The sequence below is a fragment of the Poecilia reticulata genome, chromosome 12, assembly GCF_904066995.2.
Source record: "Poecilia reticulata chromosome 12, P_reticulata-male-v2, whole genome shotgun sequence".
NCBI lineage: Eukaryota > Metazoa > Chordata > Actinopteri > Cyprinodontiformes > Poeciliidae > Poecilia > Poecilia reticulata.
In genome coordinates, this window is record NC_088841.1 from 24731941 (window position 1) to 24754441 (window position 22501).

The 22501-nt window shown below is 41.7% G+C and overlaps 3 protein-coding genes across 3 annotated transcripts; 1 reads left to right on the forward strand and 2 right to left on the reverse strand.

Annotated features, from left to right (window-relative positions):
• Nucleotides 1-6042: 6042 nt before the first annotated feature.
• Nucleotides 6043-9028, reverse strand: LOC145554224 (growth arrest and DNA damage-inducible protein GADD45 gamma-like). The gene is made up of 3 exons (XM_081613716.1): nt 7650-9028; nt 7359-7557; nt 6043-6949 (listed from the first exon to the last, which is right to left on the reverse strand). The coding sequence occupies exons 1-3, from the start codon at nt 7748-7750 to the stop codon at nt 6836-6838; spliced, it is 414 nt and encodes a 137-aa protein (XP_081469842.1). The 5' UTR covers nt 7751-9028; the 3' UTR covers nt 6043-6835.
• A 2672-nt stretch (nt 9029-11700) lies between these two features.
• On the forward strand, nt 11701-13887 carry LOC103474023 (growth arrest and DNA damage-inducible protein GADD45 gamma-like). Its single transcript, XM_081613715.1, has 3 exons — nt 11701-12023; nt 12092-12290; nt 12711-13887. The coding sequence occupies exons 1-3, from the start codon at nt 11737-11739 to the stop codon at nt 12822-12824; spliced, it is 600 nt and encodes a 199-aa protein (XP_081469841.1). The 5' UTR covers nt 11701-11736; the 3' UTR covers nt 12825-13887.
• A 1057-nt stretch (nt 13888-14944) lies between these two features.
• On the reverse strand, nt 14945-22487 carry nim1kb (NIM1 serine/threonine protein kinase). The gene is made up of 4 exons (XM_008424736.3): nt 21169-22487; nt 20401-20676; nt 17406-17674; nt 14945-16683 (listed from the first exon to the last, which is right to left on the reverse strand). Exons 2-4 carry the CDS (start codon nt 20672-20674, stop codon nt 15919-15921), a joined length of 1308 nt encoding a protein of 435 aa, XP_008422958.2. The 5' UTR covers nt 20675-20676; nt 21169-22487; the 3' UTR covers nt 14945-15918.
• Between the last annotated feature and the right edge of the window lie 14 nt (nt 22488-22501).

Below are 22501 nucleotides of genomic sequence, written 5' to 3' on the forward strand. Positions count from 1 at the left end.
AGAGGTTGAAAAGTACAGGTTGGACTGTTCTACTCAAGTTAAAGTAAAGTACAAGTTTTGAAACGTACTCAAGTACAAAAAGTAAAAATATAGAATATAAAATAACTTTTCATGAGTCTAAAATAAAGTTAATTTAGTTCAGAAACATCAGAATAACAAGATGTTCATGATTTGCATTGACATTAAATCCAAGGTGAATATTCAATTAAGATGTGTTGAGCTGTATTTGCATGAAATAATAATAATAATAATAAAAAAACGACAAAGGTATTTCAGAAAGGTTTGTTGTACATTTTTAACAATCAATTTATGAACTGGCTTTATTTAAAGATGGCCCAAAAGACCCAAAGTCTATGGAGGATGGAGAGTTTTGATAAATTAATGACACATTTAAATAATTAGCTCTTAACTCTCACACTGCACTGAGTCAAAAGAGCCAAGCTAAGTGAAAAACCTGTTCCCTCCGTCGCCTGTGGGGGCGCTGGCTGCACCAAGAACACCTGAAGGAACCGACACAAAACCTCTGAAGAAGACCAGCGCTGTTTTCTTCTTCACAAAAAGTAAACAAAAGCGGAGCCGTGTCCCGTTTTAGTGGCTGTAGGTTCTGGTTTCCCAACCCGTTGATGTTCGTTAGTAGTTTGGACATCGAGTTTTAGTTTTTAGCCTTAGCGACTCTCCTGCAGGCGCCGTTACTACAAACTATGTAAACTTTTAATAATTTACTGACCTTATTATAAATGTAATGGCGACTGGAATGTAGGTGACTGAAGTAAAATTATCCCAAAGTGTATTGAGATGACAGTTGTTGTCACTTACTGGGATAAACCAGAAGTAAAAACATTGAGGTTTTTGTTATTGATAAAGAACTAATGGCTTTACTGTGAATATGTTTACTAATTAAGCAAACCGGTGGCTTTTGCTGCAGTTCCTGACAGATTTATTTCTCTATTCCTGATTTATTGTTCGCAACTTTGTTGCACTTAAGTGTTTCAGCATCAAACTGATATAAATATGAGTCAGAAGCTCCATGTCATTACCACACATCTCCACTAGGTGGAGCAGATTCACACCTCATCAGGTCCGATGTTTGTTGTTTTATTATTAAACTTTGTTTACAAGATTTAAAACGGTTTATATTTACTGTGATTCCCGTTTTTTTACTGTAATAAATATTTTCTGCTTAAATGTAGTTTTTTATTTTTAAACAGTAACAGTGGTTTATCTTTGATAAAATGTATAAAACATGTTTAAGCCCTTGAGTTTTTTTTTAATGTTAAAAATGGGGTGATTTCTTAGAAACAGCGTTTGTGCCACGATTAAATGACCATAATGTGACTCTTTTAGAAGACTGGATTTATTATAGAAAAACTAAAGTCTAATTAAATTTGTTACACAATATCCAGTTTTGAAAATATTTCCAAAAAAACATTTATTAAACTGGAATTAAAGTTCTGTTGTCCTAATATTTGACTCACAAAATGCACAAGGGTTTGTATTTATATTAAACTTCATACATAATTTCGACATGTTTAATATATTTTTGTGGGGGTAGAAGAGAGTCAAAAATGTTTCACTTCTGGAAATTTTGAGATTCAAAAGTCTAAAATTTGCAAAGAGCAAACTAAAAAAAAATCATTTCTTGTTTTCTAGAAATTTTGATTTTTGGTTAAAAAAATAAACTGTTTTTCTGTATACAATGTCGTTAACACACCGTTGTATTTAACTATTAATATGCATTACTTTTTAAAATAAAAAGATTCAGGCATCACACGAAGTGAAATGTGTTTTATAAGCTTAAACCCATTTTTAACTTCACAAAACAAAGATAAAACAAATGAAACTTTCACTGTATAAATTAGAAACGGTTTAAAAAGTCAGTTACATCTTCAGCCTCGAGCAGGCTAACCAGGAAGTGTCCCACCGCAGCAGCCAATCACAATCCAGTTCTTGTTGCCGGGCAGAGCAGCTGTTCAGAACTGGACTCTGATTGGCTGCTCCGTCTTCCTTTCAGTGACTCCCGAGCAGATGATGTCCCTGCGTCCATATGGCGGACCTTTGTGACTCTTGTCAACTTTAAAAGCTGCGGTCCGTCCCCCCTCCCCCTCCTGCTGCTGAATGGGGAGTCACCGCCACGCTGTCCTGCCTAAGCGTGCCTTTTGTCCCGCCTCCTCTCCGCTCACTCTCGGCTCCAGACTTTGTTTTGGGTGAAAGGATCCGTCTCAAATGTCCCGGTCAGCCAGCAGCAGCTGCTCCGGACTGCGCCTTTATTCCCCACAAAGGAGAGGCGAGGCGGCCCCTCCCACCCCTCTTTCTGCTCTTTGTGTCCATTCATGAAGCAGCACAAGAGCTGCCTGCGGCTTTTTCTCTCACTTTTTATTTTTTTGGCGAGTTGCACAAACAATGAATATCATAAAACTGCCTCAAAACTGCTCTTCAGTTTAGAGTCATGGCAAAATGTATTCTCTGAAGAATCAGAGAACATGTATGGTTGGAGTGTTAGGGCCACTCTAAGAAAATAAACATAAACTTACGAGAATAAACTATTAAAATAGAGTCGTAGTATAAAGTAACGTCTGTTTTAGCATAACTTCCTCTGTGGCTTTTGTTGTAATTAACTTTTAAGCACGATAAATCAATAATTCATAAATATCGATTTAAAAAGAAGTAATACTTCCACTGGCATTTTGTTTTGCTTATAACATGGGGAAAGTGATTTGTTACAAGTGAAATAATCTGCCCGTTACCTAGCAACCAAAGCCTAAACCACACAAAATATGTTCATTACAATTTGTTTTGCACAAAATTATAGAGATTTTATTTTAGTTATTTAACTTATAAAGTAGATTGTTACAAGTGAAACAATCTTGTACTTTTCCATCAATATTATTTACTTAAACCAGCTCTTATGTTTTGCTAAAAAAACGTTATCAGTTTTCTTATTTTAAGTTAATTCAAGATATTTGCACTAGAAACTTGGCTAAAAATTCAAAAAATGTCAAATACACAAAAGAAAGTCCCAAAATCTTTCACTTCTGGTTAAAAAAATGTCATTTTTGCTTGAATTCCTGGAGCGGTGAAAGTGCCAGTTGTTCCAAACTGACCCTCCCTGCTGAGTGTCAGTCGGGTTTGTTAATGTCATTAGTGATCAGGTTCATTATGAGCCGCATCAGAGCCAGGAATTAGCATCAGCAGCTGCTGGCGGAGGAGATATTAGCATGTTTATGAGGCAGATTAGCATAGCTAGCAGACAGGAAGTATCTGTTTTCTGAAACAGATACGTGCAAAAGTATTCACACTCAAACTTACTGAAGATATATAAATGTTCTTATGCGTTTAAAATAATGTCTAAAAACTTGAAAAAAGAAATTCATATCTTTAACTTGTTTTTATTGAGTAAAGTTTGTAGTTCTCTATACTGTGTGTTTGTAGTTTTCATGCTTCTCAACATAGATCTCCTCAACTAACTGTTTTCATCCGTTTATCCATCCTACGGCAACCCAGAAGGATCAAGAAAAAGCCAAGGCCACGACTTAATTTATGCTAAAATTGATCTGATGCTACAATGGAAGCTATGCTAAAACACGAATTTCAATAAATGCTAGTAGCATAAAATCATTTTTGAAAAATTAATTCTGTTTTATGCTGAGATGAAGTTTATGACATAGCTGTTAGCATAACTTCCATTGTGACGTTTGCTATTGTGATGTCATACAGGATTTCAGAAACAAGCAATAGAAAACTTGTTTGGGCTGCAACAGATACATATTTTTGGTGATTTTTGCAAAAGATTTCTGTTTTATGACATAAAATAAAGTAAATACAGTTTGAGGATGTTTTTTGATAGTGTATATTAATGCAAAGGAGAGTAAAAATGTGAAATTCTGTCCGGCTTGGTTGATGTTTAGTGTTTTTCAGTAGAGACTCTGGCAGCCTGTCGTTTCCATCAGCAGCTCTTAAAGCTAAAGGTTGAATGAAGGGCATTAGAGGTGGATCAGGAAGAGCAGCTCTGACTCAACACAGAAGTCTGTAGCTGTCAGCGCTCCATCCCCAGATGTAGAGCTCCTGTTATACAATCAGATTAAAAGACGAACTGCTCCTTTAAGGCAGAGTTTGCAGCTCAGTGAGGTGACGTAACGCTGACTCCATGTTTCTGCTGGTGGCCAGGATTAGGCTCTGAATGCATGAATGGCAGCCGGCTCGCGCCCGGCACACGGCCGCCTCCAAACGCTTTTCACCGCCTCATTAAACTGGAGGGTAACTGGTTGCCATGGAGATTTAAAGGACTCATTTAAAGGACTGTTTTCCCTTCTAAAATGAACAGATTCTGTCATTTTTGCTACCTTTCTTGGTGTGATTGATCTCTAACACATCCTTGCACAATAGAGGAAAACATTTTGTGAATTTTTTTGAAAAATGAGTGTTTTGACAGAATCTTACTTGTTTTTAATATATATACCCACAATGGCTCTAATATGCCTGTGTAGATTTGGTTTTTTGAACCTACATAAAGACGAAATGTTCCAGTCGTCTGAGCTGAAAGTGACCCAGCTGATGCTGCAGCAGCTGTTAGAGCCTCAGTGGTGGCAGCAGCATGCAGGGCAGAGAGATTCCTGTCTCAATCAAAGGCCTCAAAGATCTGAACGCCAAACCGGAGAGAAAAGAAAGAAAACGCAGCGCGTGTCAGGAGCAAAAGATCACATTCAGCAAGTTGCTGCCTGAGTTGAATCAACAAACAGGGAACTAAATGCTGCTGGTGAAGGCAGAGAAAATATCTTGATAACTTACTTGGACCTGATCAGCGTCTATATAAAATATATAATTTAATTGTATTAAAAAACTCAATATAACTTATTTAAATTGTCATTTCTGATACATTTTAGGTCAGTGAATTTAATGAAATATTTCTGATTGTGACCATGGAAAAACATAATTTAAAGTAGATTTAAAAATAAACTATTTTTAGCTGTTGGTCGTCAAAGTGCTTAAACTGAAGCATGATGGGTAAAAAAACAGCCATAATCCTCAATAAACCAAAGAAAATGAAAGAATAAATAAAGAAAAACACTTTAACTTTATTGCATATAGAAAAGCAGTTAGCAAGAAAACTGCAAAGTCAAGTTTTAGAAGAAAAATAAGAAATGAAAAAATAAGAAAACAATGTGAAATGAGATGAAATGCTGCAGGAAAATGTTTGGTCATTTCCAGATTTGACCTCAAAGAGCTAAAAATTAAAAACTTAAAACAATGAAAATGGAGTAAAATAACATTTTATGTAATTGTAAAAAAGAAAAGCCAGTGAGCAAAATTTGAATCAAAATTTTATTTATTCACACAAAAACAAATTGACAACTTTTAACTTATTTTTATACCATTTGCAGTAAAGTACAAATAAGTTTCATTCTCCATTGTTAATGTTGTCGTTTCATATTCATTCATTACGTTTTAGATACAAAGCAAAAGTAAATTTTTTTCTTCAGAATTTTATACACCAAATTTCTTTGCAGTAAAGAATTTTCCAAAAACAAATTCCTTTAATTCATGTGAACCTTTTTTAAAGACTTTATATTTTAGAGTTTATCGTTTCTGTCACTGTTTAAGAGATAAACATTTAGAGAATTAAAAATATTCTCAGCTGGATCAAAATATGGCAGAATATCAAGTAATTGTGTCTTAATTCCAGTTATTTAAAAGAATAATGTGTTTATTCCTAAAGTTTAATCAAAATTACTGATTTTTTAAATTTAAGTCCAAACTTTATTCAACATCAGAATATTTAGTTTATTTTTCTAACATTTTATTGGGTCATATCCTAAAATAAAGTATTTTAAAAAGACTAACAAAATTTGAGATTATTTCTAATTAATTTTTACATTTTTATCCAGAATTTCAGGTAAAAAAAATGTCAAAATGTGTTTTTTTGGTCCAGATTTTATTCAAAGTATTTGAATGTGTTTATCAATAGTTTAATTGAGTAATTTTGAAATTAACTTCTTTATCAAAATATCAAAATTGCAAAAAAGTTTCAGATTTTATTCAACATTAAATAATTTAATTGAGGCGTTTCTCTAAGAGTAAAACTACATACAAAAGTTCATAAAAACATTTAAGAAACATTTTTTCAGTCAATTTACTACAAAAAAACGAAGTTTTGCCTTTTAAAACTAAACAAAATCACCTAAAATCTCATTTTATCTTAGTTGAATTGTTTCAAATTAATATTTTAGAATTGCAGGAATTTTTTTCTAACAATTTTTTAAAGAATTTTAATGGTTTAATCAATTTAATTTTGTCATTTTCTAAAGTGAAACCTTTAGATTGGACTTTTCTAGATTAATGTTGTCATCGTTAAACTTCTAAAGTGAAACCTTTAGAGAATTAAGACAATTCTGGAAAGTGGGAAACATTTCCGCTGACTGCAACTGCTGCCATGTTGCTCAGCCGAAGACGGACATCTGAAAAGTCTCTTTCCAAGATGGCCGCTTCTTCCTCAGCACCGCTTCTTCTCCTGCTGCGCGTGCTTCTGCGTGGCGACGTTCGCTCCGTGGGAACCACGGGACGCAGAACTCGCCTCTTCTCCTCCCTCTCCAAACCTCATCCGCACAAAGAATGAGGGTCGACGGTGTGCCGCCCCCCGCTGCGTGCCCGGCCTCGTTCGCAGAAAGAACCAGGCTCATCTTGGCACGGACGGCTGCGGGGGGCGGCGGCGGCGGCGCCGTGCTAGCCCGGGCATGCTAGCTCCTCAGGAGCGCCCAGGAAAGAACCGGAAACAGAATCATCCCGGTCGGGATGAGGATTTCCAGGTGTGAACGGATCAGGTGAGCGGCAGAGAGCCGGGTCAGCGCTCCGGGAGGCTGATCTCAGGAACCCAGTCGTTCAGCCGCCGGCTCTCCTCGCAGAACAGGTGCAGCTTCTCCAGAGCCGGGTCGTCCCAAGACCCATCGGCCGGGTTCTGTTGGAGCCACAGGAGGAGCGTTAGCAGGGAAACAGCTGCTGAGCAGGGGCGGAGCTACAAGGCTCACAAAGGGGCCATAACAACACAAATATGGGGGGATGTTCTACTGTTAGCATCTATAATGAAAATCAGCTGCAAGTGTTGGAATTTATTGGTTTCAGGTGGGAAATAAAATGGCCGACTCCAAATGATTGGTGTAAAAGAAATATATATAGGTTTGCAGAAATTAATTTGGCCAAAATATGTCTTAAGCTAACAAAAAATTAAAGTCACACTTTTTAAGTGTAAAAATTAAATATATCCTGTAAGTTTTTCCTGTTTTATTTGTATTTATCAGAACATTAATGTATTATTGATGGGCCGCAGCCCCCCTGAGCCCACCCCGTCCTTCCGCCCCTGGTCGTACCGTAATCAGGACGCAGTGCGCGTCTTCCTGCTCGTCTCCGACGATGTCGGCCAGACGCTGCGTGTCGCTGACTCTGACGATGCTGATGTCGTTGTCGAAGCAGAAGGACTGGATGAGGGTGAAGTGGATCTGCAGGGCCACGTCCCACTCAAACTGCTCGTCTGTGGCCAGGACGCAGAACGACACGCTGTCCGGGTCTCTGTGGACAGAAAACGCTCTTCCTGTTAGCAGCTGCTGGGAAAAACTCACACAGGACGCATGAAAAAGCAAGAAAAATGAAAGTTTTCTCACTCTGTCATGATCTTAGCGCTTTCGTAGACGCCAACAGTGAGCCGGTTTTCGCTCTGAGCGCAGACCAGGGCTTCCTTCAAGGACTTTCCAGGAGACTTCATGGTTTGTTGAGCTCAGAACGTGAAGAGGAAATAATTTGATCTTCCTGAGAGTCGGTGGGCTTTTATACGGCGGAGTCGGCACGCGTTCGCCGCCTGATTGGTTCCCTTCAGGACAAAAGCATCGACCGACTGCGGCCCCCTCCCCACCCTGAGGGACGCGTGTCTTTAGAAAACTCTCAGAAAGTCAGTCGGCTCGTGTCCAAAAGGGTTTAGACGTAGAAACTGTCACTTCTAAGTTATTCATGTAAAAAACTGCAGGAGTCACTGCAGCTAAAGCTCTGAAAGCAAGAATCACTATGGGGTGTCAAAACCTTCTACAGCTTTTATGGGAGCAAAACTGAGATCAATATCTTTGGATCTAAAGAACAATCTGGTCAGTTATTACAGCTAGAAACTGACCTGAACCTTCAGAGCCACATTAATACAGTCACAAAGTCGGCCTTCTATCACCTGAAGAACATCTCCAGGATTACAGGATTTATGTCTCAGCACGATCTAGAGAAACTCATCCATGCGTTTATCTTTAGCCGCATTGATTACTGCAACAGCGTCTTCACAGGTCTGACTAATAAATCAATCAATCAGCTGCAGCTGATCCAGAAGCTGCTGCTGCTGTTCTGACTAAAACCAGGAAGATGGAGACATAACACCAGTTTTAAAGTCCCTACACTGGCTCCCTGTAGCTCAGAGAATAGACTTTAAAATACTGTTAGTTTATAAATCACTGAACGGTTTAGCACCACAATACATTAAAGATCTGTTATTACTGTACCAACCGTCTGGACCCCTCAGATCTTCTGGTTCTGGTCTAAAAAGAACCAGAACCAAACGAGGAGAAGCAGCATTCAGTTTCTATGCACCACAGATCTGGAACAAACTTCCAGAAAACTGTAAAACAGCTGAAACACTGAGAGCCTTTAAATCTAGACTAAAAACTCGCCTGGTTAGAGTTGATTTGAAACGTAATCAATGAAACAATCAATAATCTGATCTGTAACGACCTGAGAAAATGTCATGTTTCATTTGTGGATTTTGGTGTTTTTGACGTAAATCTCTGAAATGTCTTGTTGCTGAAACGTGTGAAACAAATAAACTGATTGGTTGTGTGACTCTTTAATCAGCGCCCCCTGTTGGTGGAGCCATTTAACGTTTCAACTAGAGTGAGAACGGAGTTTCCACGGTAACATCTCCGTGGGTATTTCCACAGCGTGTTTCCTGGCTTTAAGGATCAGGAAGTGCCACGCGCCGCTGCTCCGTCCGGGCGCGTGGCATCTGGGGGCGGCGGGTCACGTGCTCTCATGTCCTTTATCAGCGCTGCGAGGGACACCATCTGTCCCGAGTGGGAGAGGGAGGGAGGGGGGGGCGGACAAAGGCAGCACCTGCTGAGCCTCGGGAGTCAAACAACCCGCAGACATGCAGCCGCAGCGCTGCGGTGCCGCAACTTCTCCATCAGATTAGAGGCGCAAACGGAGCAGATGCGCAGCCGCAACAAAAGCTGTGTGTGAATCGATGTGCACGCGCCCGGCCTGTTGCCGTGAAAGCTGATCGTTTCTGCAGCAGAACCGTGTCCGGATCAGTCGGGATGAGCCGAATCATCCCTGGAGGCGGCGCGAACAAAGAGGTGAAGAAGAAGAAGGTGAAAAAATAAAACAGGAGAGTGAAGAAATGAAGAGTTTCATTTCAACTCCAGATTATCATAAAGTTTGTAGGATTTCGGGTTGATGCGTCACAAAATTCTTTAATATTTAGCAATAATCACCGTAAACCCTTTTAAGGAGAAGTAAAGGCTGAACACATAGGGGCGCCACATTTAGGGGGGCGCCAAACAAAGGTGGAAAATTATTTCTATTTACCTTTTAGTTTGACACTAAAAACTGTGAAAAACAGACAAAATGACAAGAACAGTCTTTTAAGGGGAAAGAAAAGCATATTGCTAATGTAGGGGCGCTGCGCTAGCGGGGCGCCAAACAAGGCTGGAAAAAATTAAATCTAGCTGACATTTTTATGTTTACACCACTAAAATGCTGATTAGAACTTATTTGATCCCATGTAGCAGAGCCTCAATAATGGCTGCATGTGGGCGCCATGTTAGATGGGGCACCAAATAAAGGTGGGAAAAATGATTTCTCCTTATTGTTATTCACAATTTTTAGTGGCGTAAAGCTAAAAAATGCCAAATGGCTGGAAAACCTTTAAGAAGAGATAAAAGCAGATTTGACAGAATAATGGAACAATTTATCTCTTGTTGGCTTTTTTAACTTTACGTCACTAAAAATTGGGACGAGAAGTAATTTGTCATATATTTGGCGCCCCAACATGGAACAGGTTACCGGTAAATAAAACATGTTTACACCCCAAACTAAAACGACCTCCGGCTTCAGGGTGAAGCGGTTCGGACCCATTTCTCCTGTTTGGAGTTTAGATTTAATCAGAACTCAGACAACAGGCTGCAGAATTTGGAGGATCGCAGACAAAAGCTGGCCGAACCCCTGGAGGGGGTCTGCGGGTCAAACCCCCCCTCCGTCCATAGCGACAGTTCTCCATCTGCCGCAGAACAATAGCGCTGAATCAATCAGCGCCAACCTGTGCGCCCCTCCTCAGCTATTCATGCGGCAGCAGGCGAGCCGCACGCAAGATGCGGGTTTCACTGAATGTATGCAAATTAAAAAAGGGCAAATATGGGGGAGAATTTGCGCTATTAGTGCCCAAATAAGCTTGCGGAAAAGTGAAATCACGCACCCACGATAAAGTACACTTTGAAATGTGATTTATTTTTGACTCTTTATTGAAATCTAATGTCACAAAGTTTATCTTTACTCTAAAACAAACTAAAATCCTGTTAAATCAGATTAATTTGATTTAAAAACCGATTTTTACTGAAGTTTTTCATCTGATATAGTTTCATCTATTCTCAGTTCAAGTTTGGACCTCTAAATGCGTAAAACCGCAAAAAGATCGTAAAGAACAAACAAAATACACGCAAAAACTCTTTAAATTCTTCAAATTAAAACTCTGTGCTGAGTTTAAAAGTGTGTAAAAGTTTCTCCGGTGTAAATAAACGGACAGCTGATGAGCCACGTGGAGTTTGTTCAGTTCTGGCACGCGCTGCGCATTTGCATTTGTATGGAGGAGATAAGGGGGGGGGTGACGTGGGGGGGTGATAAAAAGTGGGGCTTCAGTGAAAACAATGCCGGTGGTTTTACGGCCCGCTTCTAGTCCACAGATGGTCCGGTCCACCTGCGCCGCCGCGTGGGGGGCGGGGCTTCTCACTTCCGGCTCCATCTGAGCAGCAAAGCTGCAAACATGAAGAAACGAGCAGGAAACCAGGCGACGCGGAGCATTTAAAACACACTCATGTCTGAAACTAAGGCTTAAACCTGACAGAAGTCTGTTTTATTTTTGTGAATTTTATGACTGCGTGACGTGGAAAAGTTTCAGTTTTTGCATAAATCCGCAACAGTTTCACGTGAAACTGTTTCCACTCTGCAGAAAACTTTGTCAGATTCCCATGAATGCACCGATTCAGTTGCATTTTTATTGCAAAATAACAATTTTGCACTTCTGGTTGTCATTTGAACTTTAAAAAAAACACAGTTTTATTTTTGTACATTTTATAAATGCATGAAGTGAGAAAGTGAAGCTGTTGTGGATTTATGCAAAAACTAAAACATGAAACTGTTTCCATTCTGCAGAAACTTCATATTTAGCTTTTCTTTGACCCCATCAGTGCAAAGATTTGGTTGATTTTAAGACAAAATGACAAAATCACGCATCTGCTGGTAGTTTGGGATTAAAAATGAGATAAATTCGTTTCATTTCTTGTGAATTTTTTTGAGTGCATGAAGAGGGAAAGTGAATCTGCCTTCTGCTCAAACTAAAACTTGAAACCTAAATATTTTCCTTTTGTTTGCGTGCAGAAGGGGGAGCGCGCGTGACCCCCATCAATCTGCCACGAGCCAAAGTGTGACAAAAGCATTATCACATCAATGCGCCATTCAGCCGCAGCCAATCAGCGCGCGCCGCTTTCTCTGCGCCGCACGAGCTGCGGGGCTATAAGAGCAGCTGTGAAGCCGCTCCGCTCCAAACGCTCTTCCTCCTCCTGGAATATCCTCATCCTCACCGGCTGCATCATGACTTTTGAAGAGGTTCTGATCCAGAAGCCCGCCGAGCGCGCTCAGTGCGCAGGCGCAGCCCTGGAAGAAGTTCTGGTCTCGGCTAAAGACAACCAGTCTCTCACCGTGGGAGTCTACGAGTGCGCCAAAGTCATGAACCTGTAAGTTTGGAGATCCGCTGATGGTCGGTTTGGTTCCCGACCCGGTCTGACCCGGTTTGTTTCCACAGAGACCCGGACAGCGTGTCGTTCTGCGTCCTGGCCACAGACGAGCAGTTCGAGTGGGACGTGGCCCTGCAGATCCACTTCACCCTCATCCAGTCCTTCTGCTTCGACAACGACATCAGCATCGTCAGAGTCAGCGACACGCAGCGTCTGGCCGACATCGTCGGAGACGAGCAGGAAGACGCGCACTGCGTCCTGATTACGGTACGACCAGGGGCGGAAGGACGGGGTGGGCTCAGGGGGGCTGCGGCCCATCAATAATACATTAATGTTCTGATAAATACAAATAAAACAGGAAAAACTTACAGGATATATTTAATTTTTACACTTAAAAAGTGTGACTTTAATTTTTTGTTAGCTTAAGACATATTTTGGCCAAATTAATTTCTGCAAACCTATATATATTTCTTTTACACCAATCAACGAGTCAGAATTTGGAGTCGGCCATTTTATTTCCCACCTGAAACCAATAAATTCCAACACTTGCAGCTGATTTTCATTATAGATGCTAACAGTAGAACATCCCCCCATATTTGTGTTGTTATGGCCCCTTTGTGAGCCTTGTAGCTCCGCCCCTGCTCAGCAGCTGTTTCCCTGCTAACGCTCCTCCTGTGGCTCCAACAGAACCCGGCCGATGGGTCTTGGGACGACCCGGCTCTGGAGAAGCTGCACCTGTTCTGCGAGGAGAGCCGGCGGCTGAACGACTGGGTTCCTGAGATCAGCCTCCCGGAGCGCTGACCCGGCTCTCTGCCGCTCACCTGATCCGTTCACACCTGGAAATCCTCATCCCGACCGGGATGATTCTGTTTCCGGTTCTTTCCTGGGCGCTCCTGAGGAGCTAGCATGCCCGGGCTAGCACGGCGCCGCCGCCGCCGCCCCCCGCAGCCGTCCGTGCCAAGATGAGCCTGGTTCTTTCTGCGAACGAGGCCGGGCACGCAGCGGGGGGCGGCACACCGTCGACCCTCATTCTTTGTGCGGATGAGGTTTGGAGAGGGAGGAGAAGAGGCGAGTTCTGCGTCCCGTGGTTCCCACGGAGCGAACGTCGCCACGCAGAAGCACGCGCAGCAGGAGAAGAAGCGGTGCTGAGGAAGAAGCGGCCATCTTGGAAAGAGACTTTTCAGATGTCCGTCTTCGGCTGAGCAACATGGCAGCAGTTGCAGTCAGCGGAAATGTTTCCCACTTTCCAGAATTGTCTTAATTCTCTAAAGGTTTCACTTTAGAAGTTTAACGATGACAACATTAATCTAGAAAAGTCCAATCTAAAGGTTTCACTTTAGAAAATGACATTAAATTATTGATAAAAGCAACAAAAAAAATACATTGTTGAATAAAATTGTGCAAAAAAACTTTTAATTCTGATGTAAATGACAATATAATTTGAAACAAGCAAGATAAAATGAGATTTTAGGTGTTTTTTTGTTTTAAGGTGTTTTTGCTTAATTTTACCCGTTAATATGTTCTCTGAAGATTAGATAAATTACTCTATTATGAAATGTTTTCTTTTTTTACCCACAATTCTGCTGTTAATTTGAAATGATTTATCTGGGATTTTGAGTTGTTTAAAATTCTGAACATATATGAAAAATGTTGTTTCTCCATTTTGTGAACATTTTTAAACGTATATTTTTGCCTAATCCCATCCTTGACTATGTTCTGTGAAGATTCAGATTTCACCAAATTACGAGAATTAGTTTGAATACACTGTAAAAAAAATGTACCTGTTGTGTTTTAAACTCGTTAGAAATGATAGTTTTGTACGTTTCTAAGTGGAAAAACGCTGAATAAAATCCTTGAAGATGAATTTCTGGCTTCGTTCTTCACGGATCAGTGGCTTCGCTCCCTGATGCGTCGCCTTCATCTGCATCTCTATGCTTCTCCACACAATAGCCGCTCCGCACAGAGGGCCCTTTGTCTGGGCCGCAGATGTCTCCGGGGCCACGCCGCGCCATCTGCCGCTCGGGGGTCACCGGGGGTCAGGTGGGCGGAGTCAGGCTGAGGGAAGAAAGAGAAACCAGAGGCCAGCTGCTGCTGTTTACCAAACTTTCACCCACTGTGTGACGGTGAACAGATGAGATGTTTGGCCGCCTGCTCCACACCAGCCAGGCTGGAGAAACACGGAATGAAACTTTAACTGCATATTCCTGGGACTTCCTCACATCTTTATGACGGCGCATTACGGAAAAGAAAAATTCATACGTTTCATACGTTGATTTGGAAATTTTCAAGCTGTTTTTTTCCCCCCTAGAAATAAACTTTTGAAATTAAACAACATAAGAAATGGTCCATGAGTGGGAAAAAAAAAGACTCAGTTTTCCAGGAAATGAATAGAAAGTTTCATATTAATCTCACAAATTTCTAAGTTTATTTCTAGAAACTAATTGCTTGACATCTTCCAAATCGACTCCGGAAACAAAGTTTTTTGTCTTTTCTTTTCACGCAAATGTTTTCTTGAGAGGATTATGGACCACTTATGATGTGTAACCATGGCAACAATGCATTGCATTGTTTTTTACAACTTCACAGCTGGTTGAGCATTTTAAAAGCTCAATCAATAGCTGAGCTGCTACTTTCTTAAAGAGGAGCAGCAATAGCAAAGGAGCAGGATTAGCAAAGCCAGTTAGCTGATGATGTCATCCAGGAAATGCTACGTCTCTGCTGTCCAGATATTGAGCTGTTAGTCAGAGGCATCTTGAGATTCGCTGCGACACCAACTGCTACTGGAGATGATTCCTGTCCACAGCGTCAGTTTGAATATATTAGTTAGAAAAACTATTTCTGAATTTACTTCTTTTTTTTTGTTGGATTGTCATAAAATTCAAACAAAATGGTTTTGAAAAAGAAACACTTCAAATTTCAACTTTCACCTTTGACCTCACATTCACTTTATTTCTCATTTTTCAGGCACTTTCACATAAATAAAGACAGAAAAGTTTCCAGCGCTGAACTCAGGAGTATAAAACATGAATCTAAGCCGTTAAAGGAGAAAGAACCGTTGAACGTTTTCGTTCTTCCATTTGGGTCTCAAATGTTTCTCAAAACAAACCAGAGCATTTACACCACCCAGCCGTTTTTTGGCAATAAATTAAACTTTTCTTGGTGTCTGGAAAAGGAGCCATTTAAAAAAAAACAACTCCTGAATGTAACTTCTCAGCTCGTTACCTAGCAACCCCAGTCCAGTTCCGCTTGTTACCTAGCAACCCAAGTGGAGCTTGGAGAGCTCAGATGTACCAAGAGGCCCAGTTGGTTTAATTTGATAAATTCAGAGAAGAGAGCAGAAGGCAGAACCCTGATCAAGATGGAGGAAGGATTTTCCTGCACTTACTCTGATTGGCCAGTAGGCGGCGTTGCAGGAAGTTACATGTAAAAGTCCAAAGAAGAGACTTTTATTTAGATGTTCCACCAATACGCAAGAAAGAGTTTAGAATTGGTTGAACTGAACAATTGAGCTAATGTTTGTTTAGTGATTTTGCTAATGTTAGCATTTAGCGCACTTAGCTTGCGATAAGTTATTTTTTCTGATTAACTTCCAGAGCAGTAATGTACCTGGCTGTTTTGTAAACTTTCAGTCAAATAAAGTTTATCAAAAAAAAAAAAAGAAAAGAAAAGAAAGACATGATTGGTCCATGCAATGGGCTGTGCAGGAGGCTCCACTTCTGCTTTTCATTTTGTGTTCTGTTGTATAATTGTGGATCTGTTTGCGGCCATTTTCAGGTGCAGGTGTAAACGTTGAGTTGGGGGGCGTGGCCAGCAGCAGCTTGTTTGTAATTAAAGACTAAGCTCTTGTTATCTAGGAATGATTTGATTAGGCCACAGACCGACCCGTAGAGGTCCGTTATGACAGCACACAGAACTTGGAGGTGTGCCTGAGGCCCCTGTAGGCCCGCAGCCCCTCCCTCTTGGGGTCCCTCACCATGCCGCGGACCACGGGCGGCGAGTCGCAGCCCCACCTCTTCTGCGCGCGGTGCAGCAGGATGCGGTAGACGCCGGTGACGGGGCTGCGGCTGTCCGTCAGCTGGTGGTTGCGGAGGTGTTCGGCGGTGAAGCCCAGCTCCTCCAGGGAGCTCCGCACCTCCTCCTCCATCTCCTCGTCCTCCGGGTTCCCGCGCTCCGACTCCAGCAGGCTCTGCAGCGGGCCGGGCGGCTCCGGCGGCACCAGCGCCCAGGGGAACTCCACGGGCAGCAGCCAATCGCAGCCCAGCATCTGGTCGATGGCGTAGCGCTCGGCAGGGACCGGCTTCAGGATGCCCCTGATGAGCCGCTGGCAGGGGCCCGGCACCCAGGGCGGGATGGCGTAGCTGGCCTCCAAGATGCAGCGCCGCAGCTTGCCCATGGTGTCGGCCCGGAACGGCATGGTGCCGGTCACCATGAAGAACAGCAGGACCCCCATGGCCCAGACGTCCACCGGCGGGCCCAGGTAGCTGTCGTCCCTGAACAGCTCCGGGGCGGCGTACGGCGGCGAGCCGCAGAATGTGTCCAGCGCGCTGCCGCGGCTCGCCACGCGCGTGCTGAAGCCGAAGTCTGCGACTTTGACGCAGCCGTCGGAGGTGAACAGAACGTTCTCCGCTTTCAGGTCGCGGTGGATGATGTTCAAGTTGTGCTGAAAGGAAAAAACGGAGACGGGTTGGACTGGAAGGATAACAAGTCATAAACCCAAATGATAAACGATAATGTTTCTGTTTTAACTGTTTGCTCTAAAACTGCCCATTAGATAAACATGTTTCATGTCAAATCATAGCTTATATATTTCTTGATCTTGTGTTTCTGTTTTCTGGTGGACATTTTTCAAAATGGCCGCCGTGGTTCCAATGGAGAATATATGTCCACTTGGTTACTGCCAGTGGAGGGACTCAGCTCAAGAGTTAGCTTCACTCACCACTAATTCACTCAACAACAGTCTTAGCGTCTGGTAAGTTTCTACACTAAACATTAGCAAGGCTAATGCTAAACACATAAAGATATTAGCAGGAGCTAGCACTAAGGTGCTAAATCATCAAAAGCTAACGCTAAATTGCTACACATAAAGTTTCGTATGTAGCGCTACCGAAGCTAAACGGGCGACATTAGCTTTCTTTATGTCATGTGACAAGAACTGATTGGGTGATGTAGCTGCAGGAAGCTAACTGTCACATTGAGTAACTCTACTGTTGTTTTTATTGTTTTCAGCTTTAGCATTAGCATCCGATAAATACCATACTGATTTAGCACTTTAGCATTAGCAGAACTATTGTTTATGATTAGCGGTTCAGGGTTAGCCACTGATTGGTTCCTATATTTCTAAAAACAGCAGTTGGAGCTAAAGGTTTCTGAAGAATCGCCCACCATGTACTTGACGGCAGAGAGGATCTGGGCGAAGGTGATCTTGCTGGTGTTGTCGCACAGCTTCCCCTCGCTGCAGATCCGGTTGTGCAGATCTCCTCCTCCGGCGTACTCCAGCACCAGGAAGAGGCGGCTGGGCGTCTCCACCACCTCGTACAGCCGGATCACGTTGGGGTGCTGCAGGCACTCCATGCTGCTGATCTCCCTGGACAGCAGCCGCTGGGCCTGGACGTCCAGCCGCGTCCGGTCCAGGATCTTCAGAGCCACTTTGTCTGTTTGCAGGACGACACGAGGAGTGGAGCAGCAGATATATTAATTAATAAAAATGGAAAAATTCAAGATGGCCGCCATGGTCATCAATGAAATGGTGCCAATATTTACCACCTAGATGAATAATTTTGTGTCAAGTGACATATGATTGGACCCATATTATTCATCTTTTGTTATTTTTCAAAATGGCCACCATGGTTGTCATTGAGAATTTTTGCTCTTACATTGTCAAATACATGAATGTGTTTCATAACATACATGTTTTGAACAACAATAATCATGTTTTGAACAATAATCATGTTTTGAACAATAATCATGTTTTGAACAATAATCATGTTTTGAACAACAATAATCATGTTTTGAACAATAATCATGTTTTGAACAATAATAATCATATTTTCTTGATCTTGTTTCTTTTTGCTGGTGGACATTTTTCAAAATGGCTGCCATGGTTGCAATGCACAACATATTTATGTCCATAGTAGTTATCGCCAGTGGTGAACACAGCTAACCAAAGAGTTAGCTTCACTAACTAGTTTAACGCTACACTCCAAAACACATGAAAAAGTTAGCAAAAGCTAATGCTAACCACAAAAAATGTTTTTGTGAAAGCTAACACTAAACTGCTACGCACATAAAAGTTAGCAGAAGTTAATGCTAACCATTAAGACGACTGTCACATGGTATGTTTAACTTATTACCAAAGTTGAAAAGTAATAATATGCAGCAAATTCAGAAAAACTGATTGTGAAGAAAGAAACAGACTGAGACAAAGTTCATCCAAAATATTAAAACCAGTGGTGGAGAAAGTACTCAAAAAATTTACTTAAGTAAAAGTACAAATACACAGTCAAAAATGTACTTAAGTAAAAGTCAAAGTACCACATTAACATTTTACTTAAGTAAAAGTAAAAAAGTCCTGGTTTTTAAAAATACTTAAGTATTAAAAGTAAAAGTACTCGCTGAATGCATTACCTAATCGCTAATATCATAAAGTGTGCCGATCGTATTTAATTTCAATACATCAGAAATGTGCCATTTTAATTAACACTACCACAGATTAAACATGTTTTTACAGTGTTTATTCTCTGTAACAGTTTAGACTTAGATATGTGATTCTATGAATCATAATTTCAGGGATGGAAACATTTTGTCTCCTGTCCTAACATAGCATGAACTTCATTAGTCATATTTATTTAGAAAGAAATCTAACTGAAAGGGGATGTAAAGAAGGTGCGGGCGGGGTGGAGGACATGCAACCAAGGAGCCATGTAGCAGAGTTGTAGTCAAGACCACCGAACCCAAGACCAAGACCAGCGTCCCGCGCTAAATGACACAATAACATTAAGTTTACCTATCAAAATTGGTTTTCAGATTGATCTGAAAGATCCACATTCCCATAAAAACAACTAGATATTAAATAGAGCTGAAATATATTTAACCAGTATCAATTAAAACTCACTTCATTCTGTTTTGCTTTCATCGCTGTGCTACAATCCGCAGAGGTCTCCTGCCATCCCTAGAAAAATAACGCCCTGGGCGGTTGCCCATATTGCATATGTCAGAAACCACAACTGAAACATGCAATTAACGGTAAATCAACTATGAACACTGTCCAACGGCGCAACAAGTAACTAAGCAGAATGAGCACCGTGACTGTTTTCATCCTCCCTCCCACTGCGATGTTTGCCACCATGACAGGAGACGAAATCAATCAATGAGCAATGAGCATGCTCTGTGTTCATACGTTCAACTTTTACTTATTCAGCGATTAAATGAGTGTCTTTATATATATATATATATATATATATAGCTACAGCAGTGTACACAAGAACAAAGAACGGCTCTAAGTGAGGCTTCAGTACCTAGGACTTAGTAAAGATCTGTCCAGAAGAATCGGATCGTTCCTGAATGTCATATTACTATATTGCACTTTGGTCACAGCGTTGTCCCATATTTGCGACACCTCAGTCAAAACCTCCACACAATAATTCAGCGCATGAGTGACAACTTTTTTTCATCGCAGATGCAACATGTGTTTCTGTACAGCTAGCTTTGCTAGCATCACGTCTATAGGTCTTACTTTTCTTTAAGCTTTCCTTCCAAGTGACGCTAAAAGTTGGACGAAGTCCCACCGTCTGTGAAAGCGAAGCGCTGCTGATTTTACATGTCGCCATATATTATGATTTATGCAGCTATTATATTACTGACGATTAGACAGACATCTCAGAGGAAACCACTGCGCATGTCTGGAGCTCCGAGTGCGAGTAAAGGTGGAGCCGATGGGTGACAACAGACACTAAGTCACGTTATTGCTCGGATTTTACGGCGCCACCTTAAGTTTCTGAACTTCATATTTTAACGGAAGAAAAGAGCAACGAGACTTGGATGTAACGAGTAACGCGACAGTTTTGTAAAAATGTAGTGAAGTAGAAAGTACAGATACTTACTGTAAAATGTAGTGGAGTAAAAGTAGAAAGTATCCATTATTAAATCTACTTAAGTAAAGTACAGATACACGAAAACTGTACTTAAGTACAGTAACGAAGTACTTGTACTTCGTTACTTCCCACCACTGATTAAAACTGGGAACATTTTAATAATTGGTTTAAAAATGGCGGCCATCTTGAAAAATGACAGTCATCTCGAAATTCAAGAGGCTAATGGACGACTGCTAACTGCTAATATATCCACACTTGACAGATAGCAGGTGAGGTTCTGATGGTACCTTTGGTCAGGGCGTGGAACGCCAGTTTGACCCTGGAGAAAGTCCCGTAGCCGATCTCCCCTCTGACCTTGTAGAAGCCCACCCTGCGGCCGATGATCAGCTCCTTGATGGTCTTCTCGTCTTTGCACATGGCCGCCGTCAGCTTCTGCAGCGGCGTGAGGCGCAGCGCGTCGTCGGGCCGCTCCTCCTCATGGCCGCCGTCCGAGCTGTCCGTCAGGCTGTACAGGCTGTGGCTCAGCCTGGTGCGGGTCAGCTGGTACTGGCTTCCAGGCATCGCTGCGAAACAGAGACACCGACGGACTCAGAACCGCCCTGGAGCCGTGCAAAAGTCTTAAACCGCCCAGCATTTCTGTTTGTTTTTCTTCTAAACAGCCAGAAACATAACTTTTGGAACTTTGTTCACATGTTGTTTATTTTAATACATCATATATAGAAGACATTAATCAGCCTTAATATATATTTTATTGCACAATCTAGTTCAAGGTTAAGATTATTTACTAAGTTTATTATGTAATTACATGTAATTCACACTCCGACCACTAGATGGTATCAAAGCACTTCTAATATGAGTCATATTTATCAACCAATAAAGAGAGTATTTACACACCATCTAGGATGTATTCATAACACAATAGGTATGATGCTAATTAGCATCACTCGTCCACAGAGGAATATAGTTTGTTTGGTGATTATTTTTGGATTCAGATCCACTAATAATCCCAAACAAGCTTCAAGTTTTTACAACCAGGTTAAAAGTAAAGATCTCACCAGCTGTCCAAACCGCCCGTCTTCTTCAGAACATGGCCGTGGACGGAGTCCTCTCCAAACAGTCCGGTCCAGACGGACCCAGAGAACCAGAACCTTCTCACATGCTGAGGTCAGAGCAACACGGCCTCAACCTGTTTCCTCTCCAACAGAGAGCCGAGACTGTCGACCCAACACACGGCAGACAGGTGAGGAGGAGGAGACGACGCCACAGGCCACGCCTCTTCATCCCTCCAGCAATGGACGGCGGCCAAGATGGTGTCCATGACCGCTAATCCTGTGTGAGTTCAACTCTGACCCGCCACTTTTAAACCGAAACAAGCAAAAGCTTCTGGTTCTGTCAGCATTTTGTGTTTCTAAATCATCAGAATGTGGGATATGACTGAGGTCAGGTGGGAGGAAACGAGGCGCTTCATTCCCCGGAGGCTCGGTTGGAGATGAACCGTTATGCAACGGCATTAGCCGATGTTCTCGTCCAGATTAGAGGAGAGTCCAGTTTAGAGCGCGGCTGCAGAGCAGAGGTCAACAGATTAGAGGGAACAAGATCAGAGCCTGGCTGGAGAGCAGCTCATTCAGGTGGGAACACCTGGGGAGCAACGTGGCTCCGATGAGCAGCGACTCATCGTTGAGTTCGTCTTAGTAACCAAATAATATGACGACTAATCAGACTGAAAGAAAAAAATTACAATTACAGATTAAAAACTACACAGCAAAAGGTGCTAAATAATTTATTTCCTTTTTTTTTTTAGCTAATTTGAATCAGGTGAAGCTAAACAGCCTCTTCAGGAGTTCTGGATAAAATAAAAATACTGATAAAGTTTCTTTTTCCCCTCTTAAATGAAAAATGTGTGTGTGTGTGTGTATATATATATATATATATATATATATATATATATATATATATATAAATTTTTTGAACAGTTTTGACTTAATTACTGCTTTAAATATGTTGGTTTTTCAATAAATGATCCTTTTTAGAGTCTGATACTCTAGTGATCGATTATCATCTCTAATTAGTCAAATTATAGATGATATTTCTCCACTGCGTGTCCTGAATGACGTTAGAGAAGCTCTGCTAATCCACCTCCTTTGCTTTTGCTGCTCCTCTTTCCATCTCTGTCACGGTTGGAAAGATGTTGTTGGGGATGCGATGGTTTCAGGTTCCACCTTTTCAGCTCCAGACATCATTCGTAAAACCAACGCCTCGTTGCCACGGTAACGCGTCTTAACAACCAGCTCCGGTGGGAGAACTGATAAAGATCAGACCCAAACTGCTCCAGAACCATCTATACTGCTGAATACTGGAGAGGTTTTTTCCCGCTACAGGTGGGTGTAC